Below are 20,958 nucleotides of genomic sequence, written 5' to 3' on the forward strand. Positions count from 1 at the left end.
CCTTAGGGAAAAACTATTTCACCAGAGCTCAGCTGATGTGGGGGATGGGAACACCCATCTCCAGCTGCCTCTAGCCATCCTGTCCCATTTAAGGGGGAAAAACCCTAAACGAAACTGAGAAGGACAGTGAAGTCCACAGCCAACTGCCCAGGTTCACCAAGAGCCCAAGGCTCCCTCACAGGCTGTAGACTGCCGCCCTCCCCACACCTCACCACTACGCCACTGAGGGGCTGTTTACCACAGTTCCTTCTACCCAGCACACCATGTCTACCTTGCAACAAAAATTACAAGGCATACTCAAAGGCAAAAGCACACTTTGGAGAAACTTCACAAGTATTAGAGCCAGAGTCAGATATGGCAGGGATGTTGGAATTATGAGACCCAAAATCAAACAACTGTGCTTAATATACTAAGGAATTAATGGAAAAAGTAGATGGCATTCAAAAACAGAGGGGTAGTGTAAGCACACACAGATAGAAATTCTAAGAAAGAATCAAAAAGCAAGTCCAGAATAAAAGAGAAAACACTGTAACAGAAATGAAGATGACACTGATGGACTCATTAGTAGACTGGACACAGCTGAAGAAAGAATCTCTGAGCTTGAGGCTATGACAACAGAAACTTCAAATAGAATACAGTAACAAATACGATGATCCAACTATATCAATGATCACTTCAGGGCAAGAAAAGTCATCAAGGATGAAGAGGGGGCATTACATAATGATAAAGGGATCAATACTCCCAGAAGATACAACAATCTTTAATGCGCATGTACCTACCAACACAGCATCAAAATACAGGCGGCAAAAACTGACAGAGCTGAAAGAAGAAATAGGTGAGCCCACTCTCACAGTTGGAGACTTCTAAGTCCCTCTATAACAAATAGATTGATGCAGCCGGCAGAATATCATTAAGGACGTAGGTAAATTTGAGAGCACCACAAATCAATTGGATATAACTGACATCTACAGACCACTTCGTCCAACAACTGTAAAATACACATTCGTCTCAAACTCACATGGGACATTCACAAACACAGACTACATTCTGGGTCATAAAACACACCTTAACAAGTTTAGAAAAATAGAAATTATACTACGCTTGCTCTCAGACCACATGTAATTAAATTCGAAACCCATAACAGAAATATAGTTGAATAATTCAAAATACATGGAGATTACACAACATACTTCTAAACAACAAATAGGTCAAAGAAGAAATCTCAACAGAAATTTCCAAATGTTCTGGATTAAATGAGAATACAACATATCAATATTTGTGGGATTCTGTACATAAAGGGAAATTTATAGGACTGAATTTGTATCTTAGAAAAGATGAAAGATATACAATCAGCAACCTAAGCTTTCACCAACAAATGAGAAAAAATGGGCAACTGGATGGCTCAACTGGTTAGAGCATGAGCTCTCAAGAACAAGGTTGCCAGTTCAATTCCCACATGGGATGGTGGGCTGCACCCCCTGCAACTAAAGATTGAAAACGGCAACTGGACTTGGAGCTGAGCTGCGCCCTCCACAACTAGATTGAGGGACAACAACTTGGAGCTGATGGGCCCTGGAGAAACACACTATTCCCCAATATTCCCCAATAAAAATTTTAAAAAAAAAGAAAAAGAAATGAGAAAAAGAAGAGCAAATTAAATCCAAACTAAGCAGAAGAAAAGAAATAATAAAGATCAGAGCAGAAATCAATAAAATTGAAAAAAGGAGATTAATATAGAAAAATCAACAAAAGCAAAAAAGCTAGTTCTTTTAAAAGAGCAATAAAATGGAATCGCCTATAGCCAGGCTAAGTAACAACAAAAAAGAGAAGACAGAGATTTCTAATTTCAGAAATGAAAAAGTGACATCACTACAGATACCATGGACCTTGAAAGGATAATGAAGGAATATTCTGAATAACTCACTGCACACATATTTGATAACCTCGATGATATGGACCCATTCTTTCAAAGACACAATCTGACAGAATCATACAAGAAGAAATGGAGAAGCTAAACAGACCTGTATCTATAAAGAATCAATAATAACCTTCCAGAACAGAAAGCACGGATCCCAGAAGGGTTTACTGGTGAATTACTCCAAACACTTAAGGAAGAAATGGTACTGATTCTCTGCAACTTCATCCAGAAAACAGAAGCAGAGTGAACATATCCTAACACATTTTATGAGGCCAGAATTACTCTAATACCAAAACAAGATAAAGGCACTATAAGAAAAGAAAAGCATAGACCAATATCCCTTATGAACACACATACAAAATCCTCAATAAAATATTGGCAATCGAGTCAAACAATGTATAAAAACAATTATACACTCTGAACAAAAGGGATTTATTTTAGGTAACAAGGCTGGTTCAACACGTGACTATCAATGAATGTTGTTGTCACACAACAAGCAAAAATAGAAAAATCACACAATCATATCAGTTGGTGCAGAAAAAACATTTGGCAAAATCCAACAGCCACTCATGATAACAACTCCCAGCATACTAGGAACAGGACTGGCTTCCTCACCTTGACAAAGAGCATCTACAAAGTACCACAGCTGACAACTCGCTGAATGGTGAGAAACTTGAAGCCTCCCAGGGACACGGCAGGACTTCACGGCTCACCACTGCTTTTTGCACTGTGCTGGGAGTCCTTGTTGATGCAAGCAGACAAGAAAAGGAAATGAAACCATACACATTGGGAAGAAGGAAATCAAATGGTCCTTGTTTATGGGTGACATTATGACTATGTAGAAAATCCTAAATAATCAACAATAAAACTCCTGGAACGAAGCAATTATAGCAAATTGCAGGATCCAAGGTTAACACAGAAAAGTCTATTTATTTCCTAGATACTAGAAATGACCAAGTGAAATTGAAATAAAAAAACACTTTAAACTCCTCAAAAACGAAATCCTTAGGTAGAAGTTTAACGAAATGTGTAAGTATACGTATACATATATGTATGTATATGTGTGTACATACATATATGTACATATATATAAAACAAAACCGATGAAAGATCTCAAGGAATTAGGTAAATGGAGAGATGCCCCACGTCCATGAGCAGGAAGACTCAATATCGTCAAGATGCCACTTCCTCCCAACTTGATCTGTGGATTCTGCACAATCTCAACCCATCCCTTTTGTGGATGGACAAACTGACCCTGCAGTTACTACGGAGAGGCAAAGGTGCAGAGCAGCCAACACAGAAATGAAGGAGGAGACGAAGTCAGAGGACTGAGGCTGACGACCTCCAAGACTCACTAAAAGGCTACAGTATCGATGAAAGAACATTCAGACCAACGGAGCAGAAGCCAGAGCCCAGACACAGACCCACACACACAGGAGCTGATCTCTGACAAAGGAGCAAAGGCACCCACTCGGAGCAGAGATGGTCTTCCCCACAAATGGCGCTGGGACAACGGGACATGGTATGCAACACATGATCCAGACACAGACCTGACACTCTCCACAGAAATTAACTCAAAACGGACCACAGACCTAACATGAAAAGCACAACTAAAAACCTCCTAGAAGATAACACAGGAGAACATCTACATGACCTTGGGGATGGCAATGACCTTTCAGGTCCAACACCAAAGGCACAATCCATGAAAGAAATACCTGGTAAGCTGTGTTTCATTAAAAACTTCTGCTCTGCAAAAGGCCATGTCAAGAAAATTAGGAGGCAAGACACAGAATCGGAAAAAATATCTGCAAAGACAGGTCTGATAAAAGACTGTTGCCCAAATTATACAAAGAATTCTTAAAACTCAACAACAAAAAATAAACAATCTGGTTAAAAAGTGTGCAAAAAACCTCACCTGACACCTCACCAAAGAAGACACAAAGATGGCAAAACAACCAAAGGAGGAGACAGCCCACACCAGGTCACCAGGAGCTGCAAGTTAAACAGCCAGGTGCCACCACACATCTGAGAGGCTGGTCAAAGTCCAAAGCAGTGACAGCACCAGATGCTGGCGAGGGCGTGGAGCCACCAAACTCAGTCACCGCTGGTAGGCACGCAGCACAGTGCAGCCGAAGTGGACGGCACTTTGGAGGTTTCTTACAAAACTCAATGTCCTCTCACCAGACGACCCAGCAATCACACTCCTTGGTATTTATCCAAACAGGCTGAAAATTTATGTCCACACAAATCCTGTGCACAGATATTTATAGAAACTTTCTTCATAAACGCCAGATTTGAAAGCAGCCAAGGTTACACTAGGTAGGTTTTAAGAGGGATACAATGTGCTGTGGCACGAGGTCTTCAGAAAAATCAGACTGGCCCTCCACCCCCAAGATGTACTAATCATCGGAATTGGGTGCAACATACAACCTTCTGACATGCAGGAGTGTTCTCGGCACAGAGAAGGACCAAATAGCCGGAAGGATGAGCCAGCGGCTAGGGCACATGTCAGACGCCTTCACAGACATGTCACACTTGTCACACCATCTCTGCTGACTTGGTGGTTATGCAACCACATACTCTAGTGATGAGAGAATATATGACATCGCTTTCAGTTCTTTGGGAGGCAAGCACTGTTGCTCACCTGCCTTCTGTCCCTCACCCATGGCCTGTGCTGAGTGCGTGTTTGCTGCATGAAGGAAACTCCCGAAGATGTAACTGTCTGCCTCAACCCAGCTCTTCCCGTGTTCCCAGACACCTGTCTTCCCAAAGGCCTGTGTACCCTTTACAGCGTTGGCCGCATTCAGTCTACACCACAGACTTCCTGACGCAGGTCTAATCCCCTTTCTGAATTGTAAAATCTGTGAGGAAGGGATGGGGTCTGACTCATCCTTTAGTCCTGACATTAGCAATGAAACTATCAGTTCCCCAGTCCAAGGGGTGTAATCTGAAAAAGCATATTTAATATTATATCATTTCAAAATTTGCAAAAGTTAAAAATACACATGGTTTCCTAATAATGACTACAAAACATGCCACTTGACCAAGCTTTCTAGCCGGTATGAATATGATAAAACAGGCAGGGAGGCAGCCATCAGGTTCTCCCAGAGGACTCCTTTTTAATTTATCCAACTGGGACATTTATTTTAATATGTTTAGAAACAGTGCTTTCTCCCTTAAACATGAGGCATCAACGCCTTTCATTAGTAGGCATGTGACGAATAGAATTTATTACCTGGGGAAAAACACGTACTTTAAAACAGAGAAAATAAGAAGTACTGCATGTACCAAGATGTGGTTTTGCTAGGAGAAAAAAATGTTCATTTTGAAGATGTAACAATTGCATTTTTCTCTAATACTATAGAATTGTGAGAAATTATCTGAAATTTAAAAATGACACCAGGAGTACTGTTCTACAGAAATCCCTAATTGATGAGCATAGCGTCCTGGCCTTTCAGAACAGGAAGGACTGGAGACACCCCACAAACTTGCCCCGGGGCCCCCAGCCTCCCTGTGCATGAGAAGAATGAGGCTTAGAGACAGAGCGTTAAGGGTTCAGCCCTGGGCAGCTCTGAGGCCAACACTAGGTCTGTCCTTTCCGGTCAGCAGTCCTTCTGGAACCCCTCACCCCAACCGGACACTTCAGCGCCGTACTGAGATGGCAAAAGCATCCCAAGCACGGCTCTTACACACTCAGAGCTGTGGCGTTTCCACTGCCATGCACACGATACAGCCTCTGTATCACACACGCCACATGCAGACGACCACTCTCGTCAGGCCACATTTCCCACCAGTCCTGCAGCAGGCAGGACCGCCTGTGGACTCGAGGCCAGGGCTGTGCCTGGAGGCCGCTGCCCTGGGAGCCCCCCTACCCCAGCTGCACTGCCCCGTCCTGCCTCCCGGAGCTGCCAAGGGTGCCGAGCGCCCTGCCACACCCAACCCCGAGGAGGGCTGCGTCTACAACTCGGGAGCTCGCTTGTGCGGGGAGGAAGGGCTCTGCTTCCCTGCAGGCCTTTCCTGGGATTCCTGAGTCTACCTGCAAAAGTTACCATCACACTTTGTTCTCGGGGACAGTGGACGGACGCCTGAATAAGAAAGGTAAGTTCAAAAGGGCAAGAAGAAATGATTTTTTCAGGGCACTCAGAGCCTCTTGGGTTTTGCTTTTTAGAAAGGGAAAAGGGTGCCATTAGGAGACTCAATGCACCTCTGAAAATAGAACTTGCCATCAGATCTGCATAGCCAACATTCCACAGGAAGTGAGCACGAGCCAAACCATTACCGAAGGACGTGACACACGGAACGCTCCTCCCTTAGGAATCCCAGTCATTTTATCTTGGAACCAATTGGCTACGTGAGGTCCAATTTTCCCAGATGAGCAGTTCATTGATAACTTTAAGACCACACTTTTGTTAACTATGTTTAAAGTGTGCATTTTTATGAAGCGACTCACTTTGCCTCTTCATAGAATACTACCACAATTAGATAATTATTACATGTTGGATAAAAGAAGGTGCATGGAAAAATACACTTTATCTAAACCTGTGATTCTGGGCCACTCTCTTATACCATGTACAAAAATAAAGTCAAAATGAGTTCAAGACTTAAATGTAACGCCTGAAACCATAAAAGTCCTAGAAGAAAACACTGGTAGTCAACTGACATCTGTCTGAATAACATCTTTTTGGAGACACCCCTCTGAGCATGGGAAACAAAAGAACAAATACACAAATGGGACTACATCAAACTAAAAAGCTTCTGCACAGTGAAGGAAACCTTCACCAAAAAACAACCTACTGAATGGGAGAAGATATATGGAAATTATGTATCTGCTAAGGGGTTAATATCCAAAACATATAAGGAACTCACACAACTCAAAAAAAAAAATCTGATCAAAAAATGGGCAGAGGACATGACGAGACATTTCTCTAAAGAAGGCATACAGATGGCCAACAGACATGAAAAGATGCTCAATGTCACTAATCATTAGAGAAATGCAAATAAAAACCACAATGAGATACCACCTCACCCCAGTCAGAATGGCTATCATCAATAAATCAACAAACAACAAGTGCTGGCGCGGATGTGGAGAAAAGGGAACGCTCGTGCACTGTTGGTGGGATTGCAGATTGGTGCAGCCTCTATGGAAAACAGTATGGAAGTTCCTCCAAAAATCAAAAATACAACTACCATATGATCCGACAATTCCACTTCTGGTATTTATCTGAAGAAATCCAAAAAAACCCCACTAATTTGAAAAGATATATGCACCCCTATGTTCACTGCAGCATTATTTATAATAGCCAAGACATGGAAAGAACCAAAATGCCCATCAATAGATGATTAGACAAAGAAATTGTGGTACATTTATACAATGGAATATTACTCTGCCATAAAAATGAAGGAAATCTTACCGTTTGCGACAACATGGGTGGACCCAGAGGGTATTGTGCTGAGTGAAATAAGTCAGACTGAGAAAGACAAACCATATGATCTCACTTATGTGTGGAATCTAAAGAACAGAGTAAACAAACAAAACAGAAACAGACTCAGAGATAGAGAACATACTGATGGTTACCAGAAGGGAAAGGGTGAGGGGATAGGTGAAAGGTGAAGGGGAATATAGTCAATAATATTCTGATAAGTTTACACAATGACAGATGATTACTAGAATTAGTGGGGTGATCACACTGGATGGCATAAAGATGTCCAATCACTGTATTGTACACCTGAAACTAACATAACCAATATAAGATTGTGTACCAGGTGTACATAAATAAAAACCTATGTGATTCTTATCATTCTCTCCATTTAGTAAGGAATAGAGAAATTTTTAAAATTAAAATGTGGACATAAGTAACTTGGTGGCTATGGAAAGGCCTGGCCTGGTAAGAAGGGTGCCTTCTTTTTGCTTTTAACCTGACATTGAAGTGATTCATGGAGCCGAAGTTATCAGAATACATCATCCTAGAGTGCGCCCCAGAATATGCTGCCTCAGAAAACGTCATGTTGGCATCAGGACTGCTTTGAGCGAAAGGCACCTGAGAATCAACAAGCACAGGAAGAGATCTTGCCTCCGCTTATCTGCCTAAGAGCTGGCCGCACATTTCCCTTTGAGGAAGGTGCCCCCTCCATGCACCAGGGCGAGGAGAGTGGTTCTCATCATTGAAGGCGAGTACCGGACCTGCCAGCTTCCCTGCTCCTTTCAGTTCCACTTCTTTTCTATGAATTCCGTGCACATAAATAGTAACAAAAATTGGGTGCCTTTTCTCCTATTAACCTGTCTTGCGTTTGTTTCGTTCCCAGGCTCATGTACTGGACGTAGGAGGCAGAGGAGCAGCTTTCATCTCCAATGGAGCCATGGTCAGAACTCGGTTCTGAGTCACGAAGGCCCCAGTTTACAACACTGAAGCCTGACTTACTTAGAAAGGAAATCTGACAAATTAATCCACCGAGAAATAGCAACAGGTCTGAGAAATAGGCTGGATGCGTTCCTCTCACTACATACAGAAAACCAAGTCTGTGCTCCTAGCAGCAGGAGGGACGGCCCAGGCACCCAGGGAGGCGGAGCACGAACCCGGGGCTCCCGTTCCCCACCTTCCAGGAGTAAGATGGCACCTCCTTACCCCTGAGTCTCATTAAATGACACCCCAGGTGTCCAGGACATCATACAAAATCACTCACCACGTCAAGAACTAGGGAAATCTCAATGAGAAGAAGAAAAAAACAATGAGCAGACCCCAAACCAAAATGATGATGCAGTGGGAATTAATCTACAAGGACATCTTTTCAGCTACAGTAAAAAGCTCCAGTGGATACAGTAACTGAAATGAGAAGCTCAAAGGATTTGCTTAATAGCAGAACAGAAAAACCTGAGGGGAGGATCAGCAAACTTGAAAAGAGAACAATATAAGTTACCCAATCTGAACAACAGACATGAAATAAAATGAACGGACCCTGGGGGGGTCTGTGGGAGTAAAACAAAGGATCTGATGTTCCTGTCATCAGTTCCAGAAGCAGAGGAAAAAGACGGTGAGGCTGGAAAACTATTAGAAGAAACAATGCCTAAAAATTCTGTCTGGCAGAAGACACAAACCTGCATATTCAAGAGGTTAAGTAAACACCAAAAAAGATATACACTAAGAAATCCCAGCCAAGATGCATCATAGTCAAACTTCTGAAAGCTACTCACATGTAGACAAAGGGGAAAACTTTAAAACAGCCAGAGAGAAATAACACCTTACCTTCAGGGGAAAAAACAATTAAAATGACAAAAGATTTCCCATCAAAAAGCAAAGAATCCAGCAGGAATTGCCGCAACAGTGAAAGAAAATAACTGTCAACCAGAGTTCTTCATCTGGCAAAAACATCCTTCAGGAGTGAAGGGGAGAATCATGACATTCTCAGAAAAAGGAACGCGAACAATTGGCTGCTAGCATATGGACCCTAAAAGAACGGCTAAAGGGACTTCTTACACAATGGATGACAGAACCACAGAAAGGCGAACGTGAGCTGTGAGAGAGAACTGAGTAGGTAGGATGAGTGCCGCAGCCACAGGAGGGCCGGGCAGGGGCTGCGCATAGTCCAAGCCTCAGGGTCCCACTGCCAGCACGCAGGCCGCGCACCCACAGGGCAGACGCGTTTGGCTGCCCAGCCAGCAGGCAGGACACCTCCGTCCTGGAAACAAAGCACTGACGTGATGACTGGGGGGGGGGGGCGGGTGGCCGGTTCCCTCCCCAGACCCACAGAGAGGCTTCAAGACCGGTCAAAGCCAAGGGTAACTCTACTCCCTTCCCCAACACCTGCCTCACACATGAGTGTGGGACACGGTTCTGCACAAGAATTAACACTACTTCTGAGGGACAGATGAGAAAGATTTTCCCTGTGGATAAAATCATATGCAATGGAATTAATATTCTCCTGCTTTCTGACTTTGGAAGGCAGTGTGACACCTGGAAATCAGGCAGTCAGAGCATGAGGACAAGCTCACGTAGGACAAAGAACAGACAGAAAGAACTTGATTCCTTAACATTACTGAAGGGCTGAACCAACCAAACTTAGCACCTTCAGGCTCAGTTCCATGAAATAATTTCTTATCTGCGTCCCAACATCACATTACAATGCTGGCGAGCAGTCCAGTGTACGAATCCACTGTAATTATAACCGTTTCTCTATTATGGGGTCCTTAGGTTTTGTCCCCCCCCCCCCGCCACGCCATTATGAAGGATGATACAATGGGCATCTGTCAGCACAGAGCGTTACCTGAAATTAGAGAATACTGTCCACAGACTTTGTTCCTAGAAGTGGAATGTGTCAAATGATACGAACATTTCTGATATAAAACATCAAACTGATTTTCAGAAACGGGGTTCTTATCAACGCCTCCCCCCATGTGTGTGGCCTGTCCCACTGGATCTGGCCAGAGCAGAGGCTGGGAACTGTGCCCCAAGAGTCATTACTGTCCCTTCATTCTTGTTGACAGAGAACCTCAGTGTACAAATCCTGGCCAGTCCAAGTCAATCTTGGTGACCCCACTTCTCTTGCCAGTGACTGCTCAGAGGTGGGCACGTGACCCAATCCTGCCAATGGAAAGAAATACTCCCAATTTTCTGGGTAAGGTTTTTATTCTTGAGAGAACATGAGACGACGTCCTCCACAGGGCATTACCACGAGTAGTAAGCTGAACCAAGCCAGTCTTGGGACAAGCCAATGGGCGGGTCGGGAGGTGGGAGTCTGAGGGTGTCTGAGCCCCTCAATTAAGCAGCTTTGAGGCTCCTTCCTCGGCGCCTTCTCATACAAGGTAACAAGTTACACATACTCTTAAAACACTCAGTGCAAAGTCAGCGGTCAGCCGCTGTTATTCCCAAAGGTAAACCCAGCACTGCTAACGACATCACAACCAAGAATCCCGAAGGAAACAGACTCTGTACTATCTCAAGCATGAAGATTAACTTAGGGTTTCAACAGACACTGTGGAGCTGTCACCTCTTCTCAGAAGAATTAAGAGTTGAATGTTATTTGAAGAGCATTTTACAAAATTATAGGGTCACTAATTTGGACTATAGATTGGAAGAAAGCATGTGTAACCCAAAGTGGTCTTCAAAGAGAAAGCAAAAAAGAAGTGAACACAAGTGTGCTGTACTCACAGATCGAACACCAAGTAATGGAAGCCCTCTTCCGATATGCTGTCATGAAGTCGCACTAAAAAAAGGAAAAAGAGAAGAAAGTTTGTGTTAGACATAAGCCAACGAGCAGCACTGAGCCGGGCGTGCGGAAGGCATTCGTCTCCCAACGACCTGCTAACAACTCTCGCTCAGCCTCTGCAGCCAGTGTCCTCACACACAGGCCCGAGGTTTTATTCTGGTTCTGACGAGTGTGAACTGTGGGTCATACTCAGGTCAACCATCTTGTAAGTTGGAAGCTTACATGTTATAAAATGGCTGAGAGGGTTAAATGAGACAAACTGAAACAATCCCTGTGATGCTGGGTGAGTATACGTAAATGTTATAGATCCACGTAGCCCAAGTCTCCAGGTTCTAACAACTGTCCTGCTTAGAGGCTCTTCCTCGCGCATCTGTTCCCATCCTCATATGGGGGACGCCACGCGTGCCAGCATCGCTACAATCGGCGGCGAGAGTGGTCACTCTGAGAGTCTAGCAAACATCTCTTTGCCTCTGCTCTCCCTTATTTCACAGGAAAGTTCTACACAGCCAACTGTCAAACAGCCTTCATCATGCCGCTTCTAAACTGAAGTCACCACAGTCCATTTACCAAGTCATAAGCCCATGACACACAGCTAGAACTTTCAATAAAATAATCTGCTAGTTCCTCAAACTCATACTTTAAATTTTCCCATGAGCTGGGCTTTCACTGAAAGCAAGCGAAAAACTGTATTTTCTGAATTGAAAACACTCACTGTGTACCCTAAACTCTAAAGTAAACCCCACATGTAGAACGTTCACACTTGTTTTGTGTCCCCGCCTCCCCACTCACCCCCGCAGAAGGTAAATTCCTTCTTATTCTCCAAACCACCTGGGGTGCCGAGGCCTCCACAGGGCTACAGAGGGCGGGAAAAGCAGCCACTCACAGGATAGAAAGCTTTTGAAAAGTCACCACCAAAGAACAATGATGAGTGCTACGACCTGTCCTCAGCATGCTTGATGGCCACCACAAACATTTACATTGTCACACAAACCACCACCGTCCACAGAGGGGGTTGGTAGAAGCCGTGAACCCCCAAGCTCACAGGCTTTATGATGTCCAGTCTTTAACTCCAGGTCTATCCTCCTTGGATGTCGTCCTTGGCCATTAAAATCTGTTCTGAATCCACCTCCAAAATTTGTCCAAGGCAGAGAAGAGAGCCTTTGGCTTCACCCACAATCATAGAAGGTCATTTGCAGGTCGTGGATTTTCTGCATCAGCTTGGAGGGCTCAGAACTCAGGTGACTGGGAGGGAGGCCATGCACGCCAGGCGCAGACCCCGCGTCTCTGGAGTGCGTGGCAGGTAAACACTGCGGTCCCCTCTCTTGAGCCTGTCCCACCAGTGTCGCCCTACAAGAGTGCAGCACAGGTTGCTCTCCATGACCAACTCTAACACCTGTTCCTCCTCAGTTCCTGGGATTTCTGTCTCACCAACGCGACCAAGCAGGGGCCATGTTTCCTGAGTCTGTGCGTCCTTCAGAGACTTGGCATACAGTATGCGCATGGTCTTTCCAACAACCGTGTCTGAGCATTTACTCTACCAGATGCGGGGCATTCTTCCATGTTTGGGACAGAATCTGTCACCAAATGTCAGTGACCTGTGTGTAAAATGACGGCTGCACAAACATTGTCCTGTAACTTCCGTCATGTGCAGATTATTCTTCCAACATCAGAGGTGCCTGCTGCCTTCATTTAAGCTTAGGCTTCCCAAGAAAACCCCAAGTTTGGCTCTGTTCACAGTCATTCCACACAGTAAAGAAAGCTGGGCCATGACAGGCTCCTCACTAGGAGGAGCACATCCTGTGTCTAATGAGCATAAATAATGACACATCTACTCAATGAACTCCGACGGTATTCTGTGAAAATAAGGTGGATTTCTATGCTGTCCAAGTCAAAAGGAAACGTGCAGATCACAGTGTGAGAAGGAGGAAATGACTCCTTTCTGCCACCATTTCAAGGTCAAAGCTTGCAGCGGACGGGGCGATCTCAGGGGCTCAGATCAGAGTTGTGGAGCTAAGCAGAGGTGGGTGCTCCAGGTGCCACGGAGACAAGGAACCAATTTCGAGTTCTCTCTGACATAAAATCTCTCAGTATGATGACCACTACTCACGTATACAAGGAAACAGTCGTCATTTGGGAGTGAATTACTTTTTGAACACCTCAAGAGGTGCTCAGATGCAAGCCTGATGACTGAGCATGTGATTTTGTTTTAGTCAAACCCAGTTTCACAAAAGCATTTTGCCAGCAAGCACGTGGTAACAATTAAAGCCGAACCATTTGGCCAAGTTCACTGCTTTTGCATTTCACAATCCCAAAATAATCCCCAACAGTTGTAGCCAGCCATGTGACCTGGTGAGATGAATTCGGAATGAATGATGCCCCTGACACAGCAGGGAAAACTAGCATCATCTTTATTGGGATAAAACGTACACATTTACTTCCCTTATTCCTGCCTCCCTACTTCCTTCCACCCTTTTTAAAACTAAAGAACTGGAAAACCAGAACTAACTGAAATAGTCACACTTTTTGTTTATTAACCCAACTGGGTGATGCAGTGTTCCCGGGGACGGCCATGTTTGCGACAGCTCTGAGGATGGTGAGCGTCTGTTAACACTGTGAGCTCTTCAACTGCTAAGCCCAGAGGTGCGGTACGCCTGCACAGATGTCTACACAGCCTGGGAACCGTGCCCGAGAGCCACAGACGTCATCCAGCTCATCCAGCTCTCTTCACGCCCTTTCTGGCAGTTAGGAGTCTCCACCTTCCATCCTCTTCTTGATAAGTGTGTCAAGGGTTGAAAACTGCTTATTTTTACAAAAGCTGACATTAACTATTCCCTGCAAATAACTGTCCATTCATTTTTACACCAAAGGAACCCATGGTGTTCTGTTCACCACACACTAGCCTCGGGCGGACGGCATGGCCAGCCCTGCGAGGCTGGTGGCAGCTGCTGCAGAGACGCACGCCACGTTCTGCTCGTTCTGGGTGACCGCTCTGTCACTACCACCGGCCACACACAAGGTGCACACACTTACCCTAATTACAGTCGTCCCCAAAACGCTTTTAGGACGAAATAAGAAAAGCATTTGAGAAAACAGGTTATAGCACAGCTTGGCAGCCACTCTTTTCTGAAGTTTACTAGAAGGTAAAATCAAGTCCATGAATAAATGAGCTTTCCTAGAAGGAAATGGTCCTTCTAGGTCTTTATCTAGAATAAAATGTTAAATTTAAGACATTAAGTATGAGATTTATAAGGGGGAAGAAGGTGTCGCTGAGGCTAAAATAGTTCCAGAGTTTAGTTGCCTCAAGGCCTAATCCTCCTCCTCTCTCTAGCTCGAAAGAAAGAGTTATCACCTAAGAGTTATCGGCCTGGCAGCTGAGTCGCAGTCCTGGGCACGGGCGGGGCACGGGCTTTGCCGCAGGTGCAGGCAGTGGGATTCGATCACATACTGCGGTGCAAACAAGGCAGCTGCTAAGTCAGATCCTGTTTCAGTTCCCATCGGCAGTTAGTTCTATTTCAGAGCGAGGCACGCACCAGCCAACTTAGGCCTCCTCAAAGAGGGACACCTACACTGAGTTCATCTATTAATTTAAAAACATCGTATTTACTAGTCTCAGCCACCAGAACAGCCGAATGGCACCACCGCAGGGAGAAAGTGTCGTCAACCATTACTGCTGGCTCTTTTGTGACCAAGCTGGTCACTTCTAGAGGGAAAACACAGAAGCACTGAAAACCAAATTCAAAATCAAATGAACGTTTCCAAAAAGCTGAAAGCAAATCTGCATACGTGCTTTGTTTTCCTTAATCTCTGTTTCTCATAACATAAATAATACAGGTAATTAAACGACACCAATGTTTACCTCCCCTGTGTAATATGTATTAACTTACATTTGTATATTTCAAAACTATGTGCAGTGTGTTTCTTTGAAATATGAACCCACGTATACTCTTCACTTTATTTTAAATAGAGAAGAAAACAGGCAGATAGAGACAAAGAGATGGTTCCTTAGCTGCTATTGTTTGTCAAAGCCCAAAGTCTTACAGTGCTTACACTTTCTTTTTCTTTACTTTAAACATGACAGGTCTAACATTTGGGCATAAAAAGCTTGGAATTTGGCTTAGCTGGAGAAGGCAAGCAAATAAACTGGTCAGACACAGAAATTGCAGTCTTCTCATTTTAGATATTTGAACAGAGATTCCTAAAGTTGCATAATGGATGCAGATTTTGACAAAACACTTAGCAATGTGCCCCATTAATAAATGATAGATAGGCCACTGTTCAGTACCCAGAAATTAAAATAAATTTAATATCAAGAACAAAAACACTGTTTTGTTAAAATTTCAAATATAGTATTTTCCTGTCATGACAAGAAAATCTTCTTCTTAAACCTAATATTAAGTAACATTAAATTATATTTAAAGCAATTCATTGCTCACACTTCAGAAAAAATTAAAATTAAAGAACTCTTGGAAAAAAAGTAAATGTATAAGGTGTGATCACAAAATACAGTGAATGCTGCTGCCAAGTGCCATCCAACGGAAAGACAGGGACCTTCAATATGGGAAGTGACACGTGGAACCTCAGTGTGTGACAAGTTTCAACTGGTTTGGTGCAGTCGGGTGTGAGCTACGTTTGAGAGAAGGTGCATTTTAAAGTGTGCTGTAAATCATCCTCCATCGTGACCATGTTCCACGTCACACATCACTTCTGGTCTGGCAACTTCTGTCAAATAAAAACATTACGGTGTGTCCTCATCCACCTATTCACTAGATCTGGCACTGTGCGACTCCTGGCTCTTCCCCAACGTCAAAATGATTCAGGACATTGAGGCAGCCATGACAGTGCACTGAAGACACGAAAGAGGACTTCCAGAACTGCTTCAGAAAGTGGCAAGAACGATGGGATACGTGTGTTTGGAGTGAGGGGGAGTGTTTTCAGAGGGATTAATGGTAATGTGTCTTTTACTGTAATACATTTTTAAAAATGTAAACATTCACTGTACTTTTTGATCACACATAATTATTCCATGAAAACTCACTGGGGAATGTTATCCATGTTAATTTTAAAACTATTCTAAAAGCACACACACACAAAAGTCACTGGATCCCACGACAGGTCCTGAAGGTCAAAGTGCACGGACCGTGCTGACCACGGTCTCCATCCTTACCCCAATTCCCACCCCACTTCCTGGCTCTGCAAGGTCAAGCTGAGCTTAGCCTCAATATGGTTAGAATCCAGTTGGTCAGATTTAGGGCTGACTGGGAGAAACCATGATGCCTTCTAATATCTCAGAATATTCACAGTGGCTTCTGGTTGGTCAAAATATCTATTACTTGGGAGAATTTCAATCTAAGATAGAAGAAAGTGAGGATAAAAGACCAATGACTGGGAAGTACAGGACTCCCAGCGACACCAATCACAGGCCACCACGGACAACAGGAGAGGGCAGTCAGCTCTTCTGCTTGAAAGAAGAGTCACAGATGCCTAAATATAGGCTTTCAGAGGTGGTGAATGAAATAAACAGATAATTCATTTAATGCCCATTCCCGTTCACTTTTAATAAAGTTACACATATGAGGGGAAACTGAATTATAGACTTATTACTAAGCCTAGGAATATTCAGAAATATTCTTTGTTTTCTTTGAAAAATACATTTAGATCATCTTTTTGCATGTTCTAATTGCATGATTCCACTGTACTGATTATAGTTTGATTTTGGAAAAGTGATTATATTTCTTGGAAAAGTCAGTGCTCATTTCAAGTTTCCTTTACTAAGAAAAAAAAAATCTTTCCTCTTTCAATTCTCTATCAATATCATTTATTTTATGTATTTTAATTAGTGGTTCTGACTTTCTTCATTTTCTTCTTTCTTGCCTTGTCTTTTTGTTCTTCCATCTACTAGTACTCACACAGAGCCGATCAGTGACACTCAGACACATCCTGAAGCATTCGGAATACTGAGAAAGGACGAGAAGCTGCTGCCAGCAGGTGGCTTCCTATTACAGAAATCTCCAGACGGTGTACTTCTATATTGTACCTTGATTGTAAGGACCTCACGGAGCTTTGGGCTACCACCCCTTTCCTGCTAAATGTATACAAAATGCATGTACCCGTGACCTATGGACCGCTGTAAGAGTGTCTGGTGAAGCAGACAAAAAAGAGGCCACTGGCACTTCCTCTGCTCAAAGTACCTGAACAGCCCCACTGACTGGCTGACGAGCTCACTACAGGCTCACCGTCCACTCCCACCACCGGGTCAAACAGACGCCTGCTGGTGCAAATGGCACTGCAGGCTGCCCACTGGCTCCACAGTTACCCTTGAATGTCCCGAAGGACTACATACGTGGCTACACTTTCAGATTAAACAGAGGCATGTGATTTGTGATAGAACACAGGCAGGAGACTGTGTCATGCCAAACACCAGACATGCGTCTTTTCTTTCCAAAGTGCAGATCAAGGCAGCATTTGATAGAAGCAGATACATTGCAGTGCATTTCACATGTAAGGGAATTATAGCTTTGTGAGACTTTCCCGACAAAAGTCCTTGGAGAACAGAGGCTGGAATAACTGACTGGCTCATCCTGTGGGTGCGACGCACTGCCACGTGACCTGAGCACTTGCAATAGAATTTCCCCTGGAGACGCAGCTGCCCAAACTCCCTTACCTTTCAAACCCCTTTCTGAAAATTCACTGCTTGCATAAAGTATTTTTCTAACCTTGATTCATGCTATCAGCAGCAACAGTGAGTTTAAAATCCTACTAAATGATCAGAAATGTAACATAAAACTGTAACTACTATTCATGTTATATTATTCATAATATTTTTTAATTATTTTTATTCTGAAGCACTTAAAAATATCAGTTTATTTCCTCTGGATAACATACATGGACGTGAAGGACTTGACAACATACTGTAATCTTAGGCTCAGAATCCAGGAAAATACCAAGTTATTTATGAAACATATTCATGAATTAGATACCGTTGGAATAATAAAGGATATCAATCAACACGACTACAGACATTGTTCCATCAGTCAGCCGCATTCAGTGTCGGGTAATGTATTTTTCGTTATGTGATCAACAGAACAGTTCGCTCTCACAGGTCAATGATATTTTTGGTAAAGAAAATTGTCCATTTATCATGAAATCAGGAAGTTACAATGAATGTCAGACATCTCAAACCAAACAAGCCTAAAAAACTCATGATCTTCAACCAAACCTGCTCTCCCCTATGTTCTTGGAATAAACATCTCAGTGTAATTCTCGATGCCTTTCTCTCAACCCAAAATCCCATCTGAAAGCAAATCCTTCAAAACATATTGCAAAAAAAACTATCTCTACCCTGCCCCTCACGGTCCTTCTCACAGCAGCTAGAACAATTCTGTTAAAACAAACCTGATCATTGCCACTCTGCCGGGACCCTCCAATGTCTCTCCAACTCCTCTGAGCAAAAGCCACATCCTACTCGGGGCTGGGAGGTCCACTGGGTCCCCCGTATCCCGGTGTCTCCTGGCAATGTCCTTTCCCTGGCCGCCCCCCTTCCCCGGCCTCTGCTGCTTTGTGAGGTCTCCAGGCCAGTTCCTACCTCAGCCTGCTCTGCTGTGGCCTCTGCCTGCAGACATTTTCCCCCATATACGGTCCCTACTGAACCTGTCACCTGTCCTGTAAAGTCTCACTAGAGCACAGCCATGTATTATCTTTGGCTGTTCTCAAACGGGATGCTGTGTTTACTAGTTGCAACAAAGACCCAACGGCCGGGGAACTGAACATATTTACTATCTGACCCTTTCCAGAAAAAGCTTGCTGAACCTGTTGTAGAAGAAACACGGCTGAAAGGGAGAAGAGGGGTTGTGAAGGGCTGGTGTGCCGGGACAATCTACCAGGCTGAAACCAAGAGCGATGCTGAGCGTGGGGGAGGGGTGAAATAGTCGCCCTGCAACAAACGAGGTGGGGACGAGAGGTCGCGATCTGAGAAACTGTGTTTGAAGACAGGGTGGTGGAGGGTGGGGCTGGGACACTGAGGCAGGAGAGCTGCCCTGGGCTCCCTGCCACGTGGGGGAGAGGCCACGGCCAGCCTCCCAGCCCCGGCGCGCCCGGAGCGAGCGAGCCAGGCTGCCTGAGAAGCAGTGGCCCTGCAGCACGGGGGCCGATATTACCCCATCACGTTCCTTATAATCAAAGGGAAAAAAAACGGTCAACATCTAGCTATTAACCCAATGTTCCATCGGATCGCTGAAGAGTCTCTGATAAATGTTCACACTTTTCTGTTTTAGGAGAGACAGTTTTAAATAAGCATATCTATTTTTAAGACTAAATTTAGGGAATATGAGTTTGTCACTGAATTGCTGTCACCCTCCTGGCTTCTCAGTGTCACTGTGACGGTCGGTGTCTGTCCACACGTCCTGTGTTCCAGCGCCTGCATTACTTCAGGACAGTGAGCGGCTACCTGACGACCCCTCCCTGGGCTCTGAGCAGCGTCCGCCACGTGACGCCCATCCCCAGGAGGCATGCCATGTGTCTCTGCTCTGTCCCTCGCCCTGCTGCCCGCTCTCACCCCTAGTGAGCCTCGCACAGGACACGTCGGTCAGAGGCAGGTGACTGACCATCGGCATTTTCACTGGACACTCTGGCCAAGCAGAGCCCCCGGCTATTCCCTGAGGAGTGTGCCCTGGGACGTCTGAGGCCCATCCTCTCCTGAATGTCACCCACTCCGGTGTCCTATGGGAACCGTCTCCCTTCTAAGCTCCAGGCCAGCTGCTCACAACCTGTGGACTCTCTTTCCCTCATTTTCTACGGTCCTAGAAGCCTCACTTCAGGTACATTGAGGGATAAGGTTAAGGAAAAATGATCCATTGAAATCGAAATATGAACCTTAGTTAATCTTGACTTTTGGACATAATACATCCTAAGATTTCTCTGGATTCAAAATCAGGTGATTCCATATCTTGGCTATTGTGTAAAGTGCTGCAATAAACATAGGAGTGCATACAGATTTTTGAATTGGAGTTTTGGATTTCTCCGGGTAGATGCCTAGGAGTGGAATTACTGGATCATAGGGTAGTTCCATTTTCAGATTCCTGAGATACCTCCATACTGTTTTCCATAGTGGCTGCACTAATCTGCAGTCCCACCAACAGTGCACTAGCGTTCCCTTTTCTCCACTTCCGCGCCAGCATTTGTTGTTTGTTGATTTATTGATAATAGCCATTTTGACTGGAGTGAGGTGGTATCTCATTGTGGTTTTTATTTGCATTTCTCTGATGGTTAGTGAGGTTGAGCATTTCTTCATATGTCTTCTTGCCTTCTGTATGTCCTTTTTAGAGAAATGTCTCCTCAAGTCCTCTGCCCATTTTTTAATTGGGTTGTTTGTTTTTTTGGAGTTGAGTTGAGTAAGTTTTTTATAGATTTGTGATATTAACCCCTTATCAGATATATCATTGGCAAATATCTTTTCCCATTCAGTAGGATCCCTTTCGGTAGATGACTGGATTAAGAAGCTGTGGTACATTTATACAATGGAGTATTACGCAGCCACAAAGAAGAAAGAAATCTTATCATTTGCAACAACATGGATGAATCTAGAGAACATTATGTTAAGTGAAATAAGTCAGAAAGAGAAAGACAAGTACCATATGATCTCACTTGTATGTGGAATCTAAAGAAGAGAATATGTGAATGAACCAATCAGGAACAGTTTTGGGGACACAAAGAAAAAACCGAGAGTTGTTAGATGGGCGGGGGGGGGGGGGGGGTTGGGGATAAGAGGAAAGGTGAAGGGATTAGGAAGCAGCTGGTAACCACAAGATGGCCTCAGGGTTTTCTGAAAATTAATTTGGGGAACG

General features: G+C 44.2%; 1 protein-coding gene across 14 annotated transcripts in view; it reads right to left on the reverse strand.

Moving 5' to 3' along the window:
• Positions 1-20,958, reverse strand: part of CAMK2D (calcium/calmodulin dependent protein kinase II delta) — a gene marked incomplete at its 3' end in the record, with an annotated part of 206,572 nt that overhangs the window by 84,887 nt on the left and 100,727 nt on the right. For all 14 annotated transcript variants that reach the window (XM_081077257.1, XM_081077256.1, XM_081077266.1 and 11 more), the window contains exon 4: positions 11,062-11,116. In XM_081077257.1, the coding sequence (XP_080933383.1) occupies positions 11,062-11,116 (55 nt within the window). The remainder of the gene's footprint in view (positions 1-11,061; positions 11,117-20,958) is intronic.

Source organism: Rhinolophus hipposideros, assembly GCF_964194185.1.
Source record: "Rhinolophus hipposideros genome assembly, chromosome: 16".
Taxonomy (NCBI): domain Eukaryota; kingdom Metazoa; phylum Chordata; class Mammalia; order Chiroptera; family Rhinolophidae; genus Rhinolophus; species Rhinolophus hipposideros.